The 14,714-nt window shown below is 41.4% G+C and overlaps 1 protein-coding gene across 9 annotated transcripts in view; it reads left to right on the top strand.

Moving 5' to 3' along the window:
- Unc5d (unc-5 netrin receptor D) overlaps positions 1–14,714 on the top strand; it is a 517,384-nt gene that overhangs the window by 490,583 nt on the left and 12,087 nt on the right. For all 9 annotated transcript variants that reach the window (XM_026786850.1, XM_026786851.1, XM_026786849.1 and 6 more), the window contains 2 exons: positions 6,017–6,181; positions 14,272–14,450. In XM_026786850.1, the coding sequence (XP_026642651.1) occupies positions 6,017–6,181; positions 14,272–14,450 (344 nt within the window). The remainder of the gene's footprint in view (positions 1–6,016; positions 6,182–14,271; positions 14,451–14,714) is intronic.

Below are 14,714 nucleotides of genomic sequence, written 5' to 3'. Positions count from 1 at the left end.
CTTGCTTCAAATGACAGGACATTTTCTTAACCCTGGAATAGTTTCTGGGAGACCCATGCTTATCTGCAGTTACAGGACTTTTTCACCCCTGTATTTCAACATGGGTGCAGAGGCATGTGGGGATTTTTAACCTTTCCATTCTTGTAGTACACACACTCATACACACCCACTCATGCTTCACACGTACACACTCACTCAAACACACTCGTTACACTGATAAATAGTTATTGAGAATGGGAACCAACCAGATAGCAAAGAGAAAACACAGACATTCTATGACAGAGAAAGCTGGGCCACCAATATTTCCAACTTGTAAAATGCAGAAATCCAAAATTGGATATAAGTCTCCATTTTCCCATTTAAGTCTCATAAGTCTTACTTTTGGGAGCCACTCCTCCCTATACAGTTTTAATACATTCAAACGTCCAAAGTGACAGGAACATCTCCCCAGGCCCCAATTATCCCCCCTCTGATTTGGCACAGTCTACAGATTTCCTGATAGAAGATTCTTTTTATTTATTTATTTATTAAAGATTTCTGTCTCTACCCCGCCACTGCCTCCCATTTCCCTCCCCCTCCCCCAATTAAGTCCCACCCACTCAGCCCGAAAAGCAATCAGGGATCCAGGGATCCCTGTCCTGTGGGAAGTCCAAGGACCACCCACCTCCATCCAGGTCTAGTAAGTTGAGCATCCAAACTGCCTAGGCTCCCACAAAGCCAGTGCGTGCAGTAGGATCAGAAACCCATTGCCATTGTTCTTGAGTTCTCAGTAGTCCTCATTGTCCGCTATGTTCAGAGAATCCAGTTTGATAGAAGATTCTTGAATCAAAATAGTGCCGGTGATATTCAAGACCTAAATGTCTTTGCCTTCCAGGAGACAGATTCAAAGTTTCTTTTCCAGACTGAGTTTCAGAGTATTGTTAAGACAAATCTTTTTAGCCATGTATGTATATTAATCTTTATAGGTTGTCAGAGCATCTTTGCACTGTGTCTGTTACAAGTCACTAAGTCCCAAGTCTCTATTACATTTAAGGCTTAAATACTGGTGGAAAAAGAAAGACGGATGAAAAAGCCATCCACTTGTAGGCTCTTTAACAATAATTCCAGAACCAGGGACACAGAAGGAATACCCTGAACAGAATAGGAGCAGGAATAGGGGTCGGGGGGTGGAGGTCGGGAGGTAGGGCATGTACCTGCAGACCTCCCAGAATACAACAGCACTGACCAGAGCCAAAGGGCACTGGAATGCAAGGAATCCAACGCACTTTACTACTAGTGTGGAATGGAATCCATGAAGGTTGTGAACATGTATAAATATTTGCCTTCTGTAATTGAGCCTAGTATAAGGAGGGTCTTGGAAGGTTGAGAAACAGTTTCATTTTCCCAATGACTGGATACTTCCCACCAAGTCTTCATTTCTACTTCAATTTTCTAACCCCAAATTACTTTTCACTCTGCTCTTCCTTTCTTTCTATTACCCTTACCCACTAATCTCTGCCCGTGCCATTACTAAGTCCCTCAGATTGTATGAGTGGTGTATTATGCTGGGCTTAATGGCTAAGCTGTATTTGTTCCAGACATTGTTAGATCAAAGCAGTTTGGGATGGATTTGTAGTCAGCCTACTTGGACCTGATGTGGATCGTTGTGTGTACTGACAAACTTGGTATACATAGCAGAGAAAGAGTATTCAGTAGGGATTAGTGGTTAGGAAATAGTGGGACACCCCTGCCTTGTTTCTCTCTCAGGTTATCTCAGAGAGATGTTGTAAAAACAGAAAATCATGCTAGTCCTGAGATGTGGTCTCTTCTTCAACCACTAAGTCTCCCTGTCATCTTCCAGCCCAAAGCATGGAAAGCTGGAGGTGCTATTACTATCTTTTTTTCAGACTGCAAATTGACAGTCTTGGAATAGATATATTACAATTGGCACACATTCCAAGATGGTATCCTGTATTTTTTTTCTGGGAGATGGAATTTCCAAGGAACTACAAGCCTAAGAGAGGGATTCAAAAAATATCTGCCTGTCAAGATAGCAAGAGCTGCATGACAGGTTGTTTTGAAACAGCATGAGTTAGGTCTGTGTCCTGAGCTCTAAGGAGATGAGGCCTGTGTTTAGGAGGATCACTTTGATTTCCAACCAGGTACTGGAGCAATCCATCATGCAGAATGTCACACAACTTCTGCGTGAGAGAAGGGAGGGGCCGTCAGCAGCACCCACTGACCTTGGTTTAAAAAAAAAAACAACCTCTATCCATAATGCTAGCATCCCCAACTGACACATTCTTTCATGCTTCCTTCCCAAGATTCAAGACAACCATAATTGAGAATCCACTGCAGCTGCCATCTATTCCCTCCTTGCCCTACTTGGGAGATAACTAAGTAGCCCTATTCTCAACAAGTCGTGGGACCTGATGCTTCTTTACTCTAATTTCCCTTTGTCTTTACTGACTCTGTATTGAAAAACTTTGATAAGCTTTATGGTGGCATTTATTTATTTATTTAGAACCGATAAAGCCCAAAGTCAGGTTGTCATGTCCCTGAGATAAAAACAGCTGTCTTTGCAACATGCTATGAGTCTTCCAAAAGTCAGTGTCTATCTCCTTCTAGGATATGATTTGCATTCTCTCCATCTGCTAGGAACGTAATTATAATGGGGACCAGAATGAAAACATTTCTGGGATTCTTTAACCGCACATAACTTTGCTATACTTTGTCCTCTGCACAATTTCTGTGCAGTTTCTCTCAGCTCAGTGAGCATTGTTGGTGATCTGTTTTTGTTTTGTTTGGGAGAGAGGGTGGGTGTTTCTCCCCCTCCCCTCTGCGTTCTTTTTTGGGGTAAATGAAAGCAAAAACAATTGCCTTGAAAATACACTAATCGCCTGGCTTCCAGTTCTATCATTTTTAAATGTTTTGTTGAACACTATTGGCAGCTGCTATTTAAGTCAACAATGAAAAACTATCCCTTCAGTACTGTCTTAAAAGCAGATTTCAGAGTGTTTTGATTGTGTACAGTGGCACAGAGAGATAGGAGAGAAGATATTCTTATGCCGAGTCTCATGTCTTTCTACAAACAAAGACTATCTGCAGATACTGTTAATCTCCTATGTTCCAGTGTTTGGGGAAAAAAATACAGGAAACTTAGCAAGTGATATGACAGAAGGCACTTGCAAAGAAGTGCTCAGGACCATTGTGAAAGAAAATGTGAGCATTACCAAGGATCCCAATCCACAGGAGAAAATGTAGATTTTCTTGAGGGATAGATTTTGAACTGAGCTCTGTCTAGCCCTGAAAGCCAAGAGCTTACTTTGTGCTGTACTGACTAGATGTAGTTTTGTCCTAGCAAAGAAATCCTACTGGTTGATCTGACAGCTCTGTGTTGTAGTTGGTTTTTCTGAAGGAGACTTACAAAGTAGCTCTGCAAAAACAACTGGTGAAGAGGAGATTTCACTTGAGAGATTATTAGACAGAGAATGTAGAGACTAGGGGCAGGTCATGAAGTGGTTGACGCCTGAGAAGGCCAAGCAGGAGGCTGGATTTATAATGTGAGGCACTGAGGTCTTCTGTGAGCTATCGAGCAAGGGAATCATGGGGTAAAGGCCAAGTTGCTAGGTAACGGTCACATCAGTGTCTCTCATGGCTGGAGGTGATAGACCGTGATGCTGTTCCTGGTGGATGTCAATCAACTGACTTCCCCTTGAGTCTCTTGTGAGTCCCTACACCCTGCCAAGCTTGTCTAGTAGAGACTAGAAGCAGACGCATGTGAGACAGGATTCATTCAGCTCCAGTGAGGTGTAAGGAGGTTAGGAAAGTTTGCTAAATGACCATGAAAAAGAGATGGTAAAAAAAAAAAAGCCTAAGAAGTAAATGCCAAATAGCATTTGTAGAGTACCTCTGGACTACAGTGCCAGACACTGATGCTGAGAAAAATGCCAGGACGTAGTTATTAGAGCCTTGCAAAGGGAGATGACAGTTGGTCTTGTGCAAGCAGATGGGACCGAGTTTAGTGGGCAGAGGGAGATGTGTAGGAGGCGGGAGCAGTAAGTAGGAGTAACCCATGGATTGCAGAATGGGAGAAGACTCAGGAGAAGGGGTTGTGTATGCTGCAAAGCACAGTCATCCTTGAGGCCTCCTCTGCTCTCTCTGTACATCTTCGGAGGAAAGTCTACTGACTTTTCTTTGACTCAGGATTAAGAGCAAGCACAAGAAAAGTCCTACACAGTTGTTATGTTCTTGCTAAGATGGATGGTAATTGTGAATGCTTCATTTTTTTCTTTCTTCTCCAAAGCTTGCCGATGTATCCTATTTAAGCATAGCACAATCTAAAAATTTTAAAATCCATTTATCACTGATGCATTCTCCAGGAAGGATCTTTTGCTAAAATCCCTTCCCAAAGGGAGACATAAGCAACACCTCTTGTTCCTAAAGTCCCAAGGATAGGCAGAGGCACTGTTCCACCAAAGTTCACTTTTTGGGACCAGTGAGTATTTATTGGGTTTCATTATAGAACATAGGTTAGATGCTTCTTATGGGGTCTGGGGTGCTCCACACCCCAACAGGTTGTACCTAAAAAGCCATAACCCAGCAATCATGAGGGCTTCCCCATAGCTTAATTGATGGAGCCTCCCTCCTCTAATCTCCCTTGGCCTATATGTATGCTTGCTCCTCCCTGAGGCCACAGGCATCTAAGGCAGAGCTGTAGACAACTATGGCAGGAAGCCATTGAGTTTGTAGATGAGGCTTCACCTGAGACTTCTAGCCACAATGAGGGAATGGAAACAGTCAACAAGCCTGGCTGGAACAAACTATCTGCAGAGCTGAACATCACAGTACTATCCAAAATTTAGATTTATATCTGTATCGCTTTTAGAGAAAGTTGGGAAGCAGATTATACAAATAACTGTGAACACTAGAGCTTAGGAATAAACACTTCCTCGAAGTGAATAATTACAGCTGTGGCCGTGGTCTTCTAACACATTACAGGCCTATTAGCAGGCACACTTCAGAGTTTCCAGCTTCCGGTCCGCATACATCTCTTGCCACCTTTCCGTTGCAGCATTGCAGAAAATTATATCTTTAGCAATGAAGGAGCAAATTAATGAGGTGATAAACAGAGGAAATAAAAGTGATGATGAGGGCTCTTAGAAGCTGGGCTCCCATGGTCATTGCCAAGTCCCCAGCCACATTTCACTAGGAAGGAGATACTTTTTAACACATAAAAACAAAAAATGACAACAAGACAAAGTAAAAGCAAAATGCCTTTGTTAGCATATTCCAGGTAGTATTAAGGAAAAAGGAATAATTTCCTTTCTAGTTTAGTAAAACCTACATTTGCCACAGAGTTATATCAGTCACTGAGCATATGACAAAACCTAAATTGTTATTATTTCTCATTTATGTTGTACAGGACCAGTCATAGGTGATTAGATAGTTATGCCACTATGGGTTCCAAGCATGTCTGTTTCCCTTTCTGGGTTGTGTACAGTTGTATCAGATACATTGACAGTATTTGTCCCTATACAAGTCATAAGTCTACATGAGTCTGTGGTATGGGCAATTAGTTCTAGCCAGTCAATTTCTCAGTATAATTCTCACTTAAATGAGAAAATTGCATTCTATTCCTGGCTTATATAGAAGGATGAAGTATAAGAATCCTTCTAAAGAAGATAAATTTTAGTGAGAAAAGGTTAAATTTTAGCGGTATCCATTCTAATTGTGTGTGTGTGTGTGTGTGTGTGTGTGTGTGTGTGTGTGTGTGTGTAGGAGTGAAATCTGAGCTCTTGCAGCATGGCTTAGGAATTCAAATGTTATCAATTGGAATTGACATTAATTATTTCTGTGCTGCCTGGCATCTGTTGAAACATTATTTCTATAATTCCACCAAAGTCACTTAGGCAATTATCTGTGCTATGATCACCATCATCATCATAATTGTTGTGACTAAGTCTCTCTCGTTCTGGTTCCTTGAAGCAGGGTTCTGCTCTTCATCCTCTCTCCTATCCACCCTTCCTCACTGCAGGAGGTCCCCTTCTCCCGAGTGTGGAGCAGCAACCGGCAGCCCTTGCACTGTGCCTTCTCCCTAGAGCGCTACACGCCCACCACCACCCAGCTGTCTTGCAAAATCTGCATCCGGCAGCTCAAAGGCCATGAACAGATCCTCCAAGTGCAGACATCCATTCTAGAGGTAAGTCTGGGATGTGGGTCCCTTGAGTCCCTTCCTAAGGGACAGTAGGAATAAAGGGCGCATATATGTCATGGCTGTGCTATTTTTAGAAACTTCAAAATGTAGGCTCTTGACTCTCATTTCCAACGAGGAAAACCACACTTTCTCAGGCTCAGAATTGAACAGAGCATCCCACTGAACAGGGAACCTCAACCTTTCTGATCAAGGCTCTGTAGAGAGACTTTTGGGGAAGGAGTGAGTACAGGGATTCTTCTACAACAAACAGTTTCCTAATTCATAGCAGACCTGGGATACTTGCTGACATGTGACCAGGGTGGATCAACATAATAGCTGAGAATCAGGTGGTCACTGGGCTATTGTTCACCTGATTCTTAATAATGCTTTAGAAGACAGTTGCCGTCTGTACTTAATCTTTGGAGCCCCTCACCACCAGGTTCCTTTCTCACATCCATGTCCTTTGGTTTGTTTTGTGAACCACTGATATTAATATGTAAATTTGTCAGCATAAAAACTCAGTTTCAAGTTCTCTCCCTTCGAATGTGTATAACTGTAATGCATTATCACTTCTTTGCATTTTGATTTCAACTCATTATTTATGCAAAGTGAGTATTGCTAATTCCCCAAATAGTTTTTCTGAGGCCTGGATAGCTTTCCCAAGGATCGTGTCTTACAATTGATAGCTGTCTTAACTGATGTGTATGTGCGCTATTTGCATTCATTATTGCCAATTAGCATTTAGTACTAAAGCAGCTTTGATGGGGAAAGTACATCCAGAAATCTGGGCATGGTATTTTTAGAAACTCTTTCATGAACAGTCCTGGCATATTTAATGCAATACATTTCCAAGATAAAATACAAACAAATGCTATAGAAAACTTTTTTTTCTTAGATTGTAACCTCTTTTAGTAATAGTTCATCCTGAAGTTAGATGACTTACTTTATTTCTAGTTTTTTTTTTTAATTGGTTAAATTTGCTGACAGCTGCAAACATGTATATAATGCACTGGTTCTCAACCTTCCTAATGCTGAGACCCTTTAATACAGTGTCTCATGTTATAGTGACCCTTCAGCCATAAAATTAATTCCTTGCTACTTCCTAACTGTGATTTTGCTACTGTTATGAATTCTAATGTAAATATCTAATATGCAGGATATCTGATATGTGGTTTTTTTTGTTGGTTGTGACCCACAGGTTGAGAACCACTGGTGCAATGCATGCTGGTTACTCTCATTTCTCATCCTTTATTTCCCTCCCACTCCTGTCATCTGTTCTCCACCAAATCCCCTCCCCATGTCCATGTCTTTCTGTTTGTTCATTTTGTGACCCACTGATTTTAGCTAGGACTATCTGTTTGACCACAGGTTTGGAACTGCCCGTTCGCCTGTGCTGGGTTCGTTAGTGTACACACAACTGAAAATAGTTACATCTCTTGCCCGGAACCCATCAGTAACCAAAAGTTCAGCAAGGAGGGGTGGGGCTCTCTGAGTCCCTGCCCAATCCATGATTTGCATTTGACAGCCTCAGTCTTGGTCAGGCTCTGCACAGGCCGACAGCTGCCGCGGATGTGAGATATGTTTGCAGTGACTGTATCATGTTACATCCCTTCTTTCTGTTTTCCAGCCCTTACGTTCTTTCGGTTCCCTCTGTGACATCCCTGCCCCTTAGAGGGAGCAGTACAAATGTCCCAGTTAGGGCTGATCATTCGTCTCCATCACCCATCCTCACCATCTTGAGCAGTCGTGACTCTGTGTTGACTACCTTTCACTGCAAAGAGAAGCTTTCCTGATTAAATAGCGTTTGTCTATGGTTAGAAGCGTAAATGTTTAGAATGCAGTTTGTCACCATGACAACTTGGCTAAAGCAACAGTAATAAGTTCCCCTCTGGGGCCTATGCCTCCCCAGCCATGGATTTTTAAAATGAGAAACAAAAGAGACCCCCCCCCAAAAAAACCCAAAACAGCTAATTTTCAAGTGCACCCATCAAAAGGCAGAAGAAAGAGGCATCAAACCTGGATTGCCTGACATGTCTATTAACAGGTCAAGCAAAGAATTCTAGGTTTGAAAACCATATATATATATAAGACCCACCTAGATGCTGGGTCTTAACTTCTGCTATTGAGGAAATTTACAGAAGGACAAAATAGGAGGATTGGCATGCTCTAATACTTTTCATTATTGCTTAACTAAATTTGTGAAGCACATCAAAGGAAAATCAGCCAAGAAACCCAATCCTTCCTACCTTTTGTTGTTGATCTCTTTTCTAATGATTCAAAGTTAACCATGACATTGAGCCATCAAGAAGACAAGCATCACAGTATCTCTGGACACTGGAAAAGAAGTATCAAAATAGCATCAGATATGCTGTTGACTGATAATAATTGGTTCACAGCCTTCTTCTTTTAGATGCTTTACTGCTCTTTTCATTCTGTCAAGGATTGGTTTATTAATTGCTTAAAGTATTTACTGCAGGAATTTGGCCCAGTGTCTGAGCATCTTAGGCATGTCTAATTTGATAGCATTTTCTGTGTTAGAGGACAACTAATAACTTTTGAAAGCCCCTGTATTTTAGGCTCTGTTTTATTTGTTTCATATTTGTCACATAGCTATTATGGCCTTGTGGATTAAATATTACTGCATTCCCAATTGTACGTGATATAAAATCTCAAGGAGGTTGCCCTTCTTGGCTAAAGATACTGAGCTAATGAGATGTGCAACCACAGTGCAAACTGAGAGACTTGACTTCAGGCTCAAAGTCTCTACTTACTTACTACAGTATTTCAGGACCCCAAAATGAGCCTCATTATAATCAACCATCATGCAAGTGTTCAACTTGGGAGCCCAGGCACTGGTGGCAAACATCCCAAAACCAGTAATTTTGTTCTTAAAGACATAAATGGAGTGATGTGACAATTCATTCTTTTGTCAAAAAAGAAATCAGAACTATGGAGGTATCTTGGTCCTTAAAGAGCTTACAGTGCAAACATGTTGCCCTAAGGTCACTCCCCAGAGCAAGTGTGCTGCTGCGTGATTCTAATCCCAATTCTGGGGAGACAGAGATGTACAAATTTATAGAACTTGCTACCATCCTACCCTAATAGATAAGCTCTAGGTCTAATCAGAGATCCTGTTTCAACAAAACATAAGGCAGATAGTTCCTGAGAAGAAGCAATACTCAGGTTGTCCTCTGGCCTCAACACACAGACACACCCACAAAAGTCAGAGCACATGTACATATGCTAACACACATAAGGAGAAAACATAGATTGCCAGTATTTGGGTGATGGAGTATGTAGGGGTTCATTTTATAGGTGGTTAGGAAAAGATTGCATATCCTGCGTGTGCCATCATTGAACTGTCTCTCAGTCTCCTTCCAATGTCTGGGGAAAGGACACATCCAGTGGTCAATAACAACTGTTGCCTTTTCCTAAAACTAACTTTCGTAGTAAATGGTTTAAGCAAAGGGCTAAATATGGACAGTGCTCAGAAACTGATTGCTGGGGCTTCCCAGGAAGGTGACATTCTAGACATGAATGACCTAGAATAATAGACCAGTTTTGAAGGGCGAACACACTTCCTGGTCACCAGGCTGGAAACACTGACTTTAGGGGCTTAGGAAGTTTCAGAAGTTAGCCTCTAGGGCCTATTGAGTAAACCCCAACACAATAATATGGAACTTTTGTAGCTTTTTATGGATGTCATTGATTTTTTTTCTTAATCTTGTTCCTTTAATCCCTAAGCATTTCATCTCAGGATCTTCATTCTTTGTCTTACTTGAGTGGGTTCTCTTAGTGTAACAACTTCCTATATTTGACAGTAACCATGGGGGATGTAAGCATGTGCGTTCATGGGTATGTATGTGTGTCACATGTGCAAGTCAATGCAGTGATCATACTCATGGAGACATTGATTCTATGTGCTATTACATCTGTCATTTCCCATCATGTGTCTGCCTGCTCTAAATGATTTTCCAAATAAGTACCATCTTTGCAATGACACTTAAATAAAAGGTTTTAGCCAAAATATTACATCTTTTTTTAAAATTTATGTGGCTAAAATTGTGTCAGTCTTTCATAGCACTGAATTCCTTCCTCTGAGATGCAATCCTGTCAAATTACATAATGACTACTGGTAACTGAGGCTCTCTCAAATCAACACTGCCATCCATCTAAACCTGGATCCTGGAACACTCTAAGGAACAGGGAAGAACCCTCACATGATTTATCCCATCATTTTTTCCTAATATAATATTATTGAAGACAGTTTTGGGTAGAAATGACTTAAATGAGAATCTTGAATGTTACAATTTCCCCTTTAAGCAATTCTCTTATCTTTCCTCCAAAAGTAGTGGAAGTTGGGGGATAATTTGTCTGCTATAAAATACAGCACTTGGAATCTCTTGGTGATTTACAACTCCCCATGCAAGCCAGGTAGCAGCCGCTTATCTCAGATGTACAGAGCATGAAAATCTACTGTTCCTCTGCATATTTAATTTAAACACTCAGAGAATGGGATGTACCTACAGCATTCTTATTACTTGGTTCAGATGTCTTTTAGAATGCATCATAAATGTTTCATAAAATGCCACCCTGGTAGAGGGGAAATATTTAAGTTCGGAAATTTTAAGAGTGAAATGGATCCACTTATTAAAGTGTAATAAATTTGAAAGTACTTAGTTTTAAATTCAACCTCATATATTCTATTCTTCAAAGGAAAGCCACTTTCTCCTATGTCGGTTTCTGCTTCAAAGTGGCTTCTCTCCTGCCAAGAGATTCTTGGGGGTTAAACTATCCTAACTTGTCTCGATGAAGTCTGAGATCCAGTCTGATTATTTTGATTGTGAAGAGTGCAGTGTGTAGGTGACACGCTTGTTATAAAGCATGAGGACCCAACCTCAGATCCCCAGCGTGCATGGAGTTAGAAGCCAGGTGAAGTGGTGCACATCTCTAAGCCCTTCACTATGGAGGCAGAGACAGGAGGATCACTGGGGCTTGCTGTTCAACTGGTAGAACCACGGTGCATCGAGTACAGTGAAAGACCCTTTGTCAATGAATAAGATGGGGAGCAACTGAGGGAAATACCCAAAGGGACCCCTTTCCCCAAGCCTCATGAACACACAGACATACACATACACATACACTCTTATTTTTTTTTTTAAATGTAGGGCCTTACCCATTTTAGCCAAGTGCTCTACCAACCAAGATATATTCCCAGCCCAAGATTCTATTATCCTAAACAATTCAAGGTAGCATGTAGTTATTGAAAGCTAATTTCGTGTCTAATAATTATTTATCCTGGATCTTCATTTATTTATTTTTATGTTCAAGCCACCTTCCCTTAGGTTAATACCTTTGGCACCATTTCACACAGGAGACTCCAGTGTTAACTTGAGTAAAATTCTTTTTTTCCCTGTTCCTCTTTGGGCTCACCTCGCCCCTCTCTTCCTTTCTGCTCTAGTCTTCAAGTCAGAAAAAATATGTAAGGAAGCTGTCTCCACTTGATTTGCATTTTGAGAGGCTAAAAGAAATTTTACAAACCATGATAAAAAATAATGTCTACTTGTAACCTATTTTATGCAGTAAGAAGCTGAGTTGGTTTATTTTATAACCACCCAATATATCAGAACAGAACTGTCCACTCTGTCTGGGATAAGTACCTATCAGCCCCAAGTCTATTCAGTCTATGCCTACCAATCCTTCAAGGCCAACTCCAACACGTCTTCCATGAAGACTCTCCTTCATATAAATTTCCAAGGCATAGTGTTAATATCACCTGCACAGGATTGTTCATAACCCCTCTGCTCTGTGGATTTCCAGTTTGTTTTGAAGCAGTAAAATGGAGGGTGGCATAGTTACTAGGACATCCCAGCTTGCAGTTTCAGGTGTGCCACAAATTATGTGGGTGGCTTTTTACAAGCTTTTATACTGTCTGCCGAGTCTGTAGACATGGCAGGAAGTCTCATTAGGGAGCTGAGAATAAAGGTTATATAGCATCCAGAGTTACAAGTCAGGGAGGATAGAGTCCTACTGCAGAGCCATCTAAAAAGACTGATTTCAAAATTGCTTTTGTTATTAGACCAGACAAGACACCAACACTGAAAGAATTTATATAAGACTGTTCTATAATGTAGTATGTAACAGAACGGAAACCACTCAGTAGAACTTAAATGATAACAGGAATTGGGGATACGGTACCTTACACATACCTTTGACCATGAAGCTGTTCTGTCTTCGAATATCTTAGATATGCTTTGGGGCATCCTGGGTTTTCAACACCCAAGCCATGCCACCATGTCCAATAATAATGGAAAAAATAAGAAACACTGCCAAACATTTATAAAACCTCTCCATCATCTAGACTCTTTAGCTGACAGACTTTGAAGGAAACTTGCCTCACCTAAATTTTTAGAGTTGTGCAAATCTGAAAATCTCTGAAGAGGGTCACGATAGCTGCAGTGCCCACAGTAGAAAGACATTAAAAGGTCAGGAGTCAAGGAGAAATCAGTACAGGACTTAGAGCAGTGATTAGCCATGTACTGACATGAAGAAGGATGCAATATGCCATACAAAGGCTACCTGAGTGGGGCTTAAAGCCTCGTCATCAGTCCCTCAGCCCTCCTTGCCTTCCTTTTCTCTTTCAACATAACAAATTATCATCAATTTAGTGCCATAAAGAAATCCTATTATTATAAGTCAGAAGTTCAAACTTGGCATAGCTGTGTTCTCTGGTCCGGATCTCACTAACTAAACCACGAGTGAAGATTGGCTAGGGAAATATTCTTATTGCAGCTCAGAGTCCATGCTTGTCCAAGTTGTTGCTACAACTCAGTTCCTCATCCTGTGGAACGCCGGTCCCCGCTTCATATGATGGCGGTAGACCACAGGTTAGTTTGAGCTCCTAGTTACACATCTCCTTCACAGGCAATTCTCAGCGTGGTCATTGCCATCTTCCTCCAAATCTGGGGGTGCATCTCAGTGGTAGTATATTTGCCTATCTTACACACGGCCCTGGATTCAATACCCAGTACAGGCAAAAGAGTGGTGGGAAAGGAGGGAGAGAAACATAGAGACAGAGGAGAGACAGACAGACAGACAGACAGACAGACAGACAGACAGAGAGAATTCATTCCAAAAGACTCATCCTTTTCTCCTTTTCAAGGCTACCTAGTTAAGTTTGACCCACAGGGGAAAAGGAGAATAATTAAATCAAAGCTATCTGATTAGGTACTTTAATTATGTCAGCTGTATCTCTTTTATTTTATGGCATATAATAATCATGGGCTTCATTCCACCAGATATTTGTGACTTCTTCAGATTCTATTAGTCCACATGAGCCCATCAGCTACTGCTGCAACCTCACAGATACTGTCCTTGTGACTTTATTTTGAATGTGGTGACCCAACAGTTGTGTTGCACTAACATAGCAAATCCTGACTGGACAGCTGTCCATTAGAAGCCAGGTGGGCAGACGGCACGCAGGGAAACTTCCAGCCAGCACATGGTACACAGCTCACGGAAGTGTGGTCTCTGGCAGAATCTGTCTCATTGAGGGAACTTAAATCAAAACCAAGATTTATCACAGTGCCACGCAGCTGCAGGACTGGGAATAGAACAAACTTCTGTAGCATTAACATGCAGTCTCCCCTTACAGCTTCCCCGTCTGCTGCTGTGATCAGCCCATTCATCTTTGGCCTCAATGAATATCAGAGGGTCATTCCTCATACTGAACCCAAATCTGTCACCAGGTGGCTTCTTCGTAGTAATCCTCATCTATCTCCGAGAGCCCTAAAAAATAAAACAAAATAAAATAAAATAAGAAACACTCAATTCTGCCTTTACCAGGCAAGGCAGTATACTAGGATCTGGTGGCTTATGATATCCCTGTGGAAGGTTTCTGTAAATCTTTAGGACATGACAGATGGGCCACTAAAGAGGGTCCTTACTATTTTGAAAACTAAGGAACCTGTCAGTGTGTTTTATGTATGCATTTTGAGCACGTGTCTTAACACAGATTTTCAAAAACAACAATAAAAAAAATATGTCAGCAGTGTTTTACTCTGGATCTGACCATGCATCGCTTATCTTGTTTATAGAGTGAACGAGAAACCATCACTTTCTTCGCACAAGAGGACAGTACCTTCCCTGCACAGACCGGCCCGAAAGCCTTCAAAATTCCCTATTCCATCCGACAGAGGATCTGTGCTACGTTTGATACCCCCAATGCCAAAGGCAAGGACTGGCAGATGTTAGCACAGAAAAACAGCATCAATAGGTAATTGGGGGCACCTTTTGAAAATGCTTTGACTTAGCAAACCCTGAGAAATAAAGTGAGCCGGGGTAGCCACGTGGGATGGTGATCTTGCTGGATTCTCTTGTCCACTTTTGGATGGAGTTAAACTTTGGTATCAATGTGTCAAGTGTCTATTGCCATCTCACTCTGCCTCAGAGCACATTACCAAAAAGTCCTACATTGGTTTTGGCCCTGTGTCTAGGTTTGTAATTTGGGTTATTTAGCCAGAAGCTTACACTGTGTTAT

This window comes from Microtus ochrogaster, linkage group LG7_11, assembly GCF_000317375.1.
Source record: "Microtus ochrogaster isolate Prairie Vole_2 linkage group LG7_11, MicOch1.0, whole genome shotgun sequence".
Taxonomy (NCBI): Eukaryota; Metazoa; Chordata; class Mammalia; order Rodentia; family Cricetidae; genus Microtus; species Microtus ochrogaster.
Note: the sequence above shows the minus strand (reverse complement) of the source record. Positions and strands in the feature narration are given on the sequence as shown.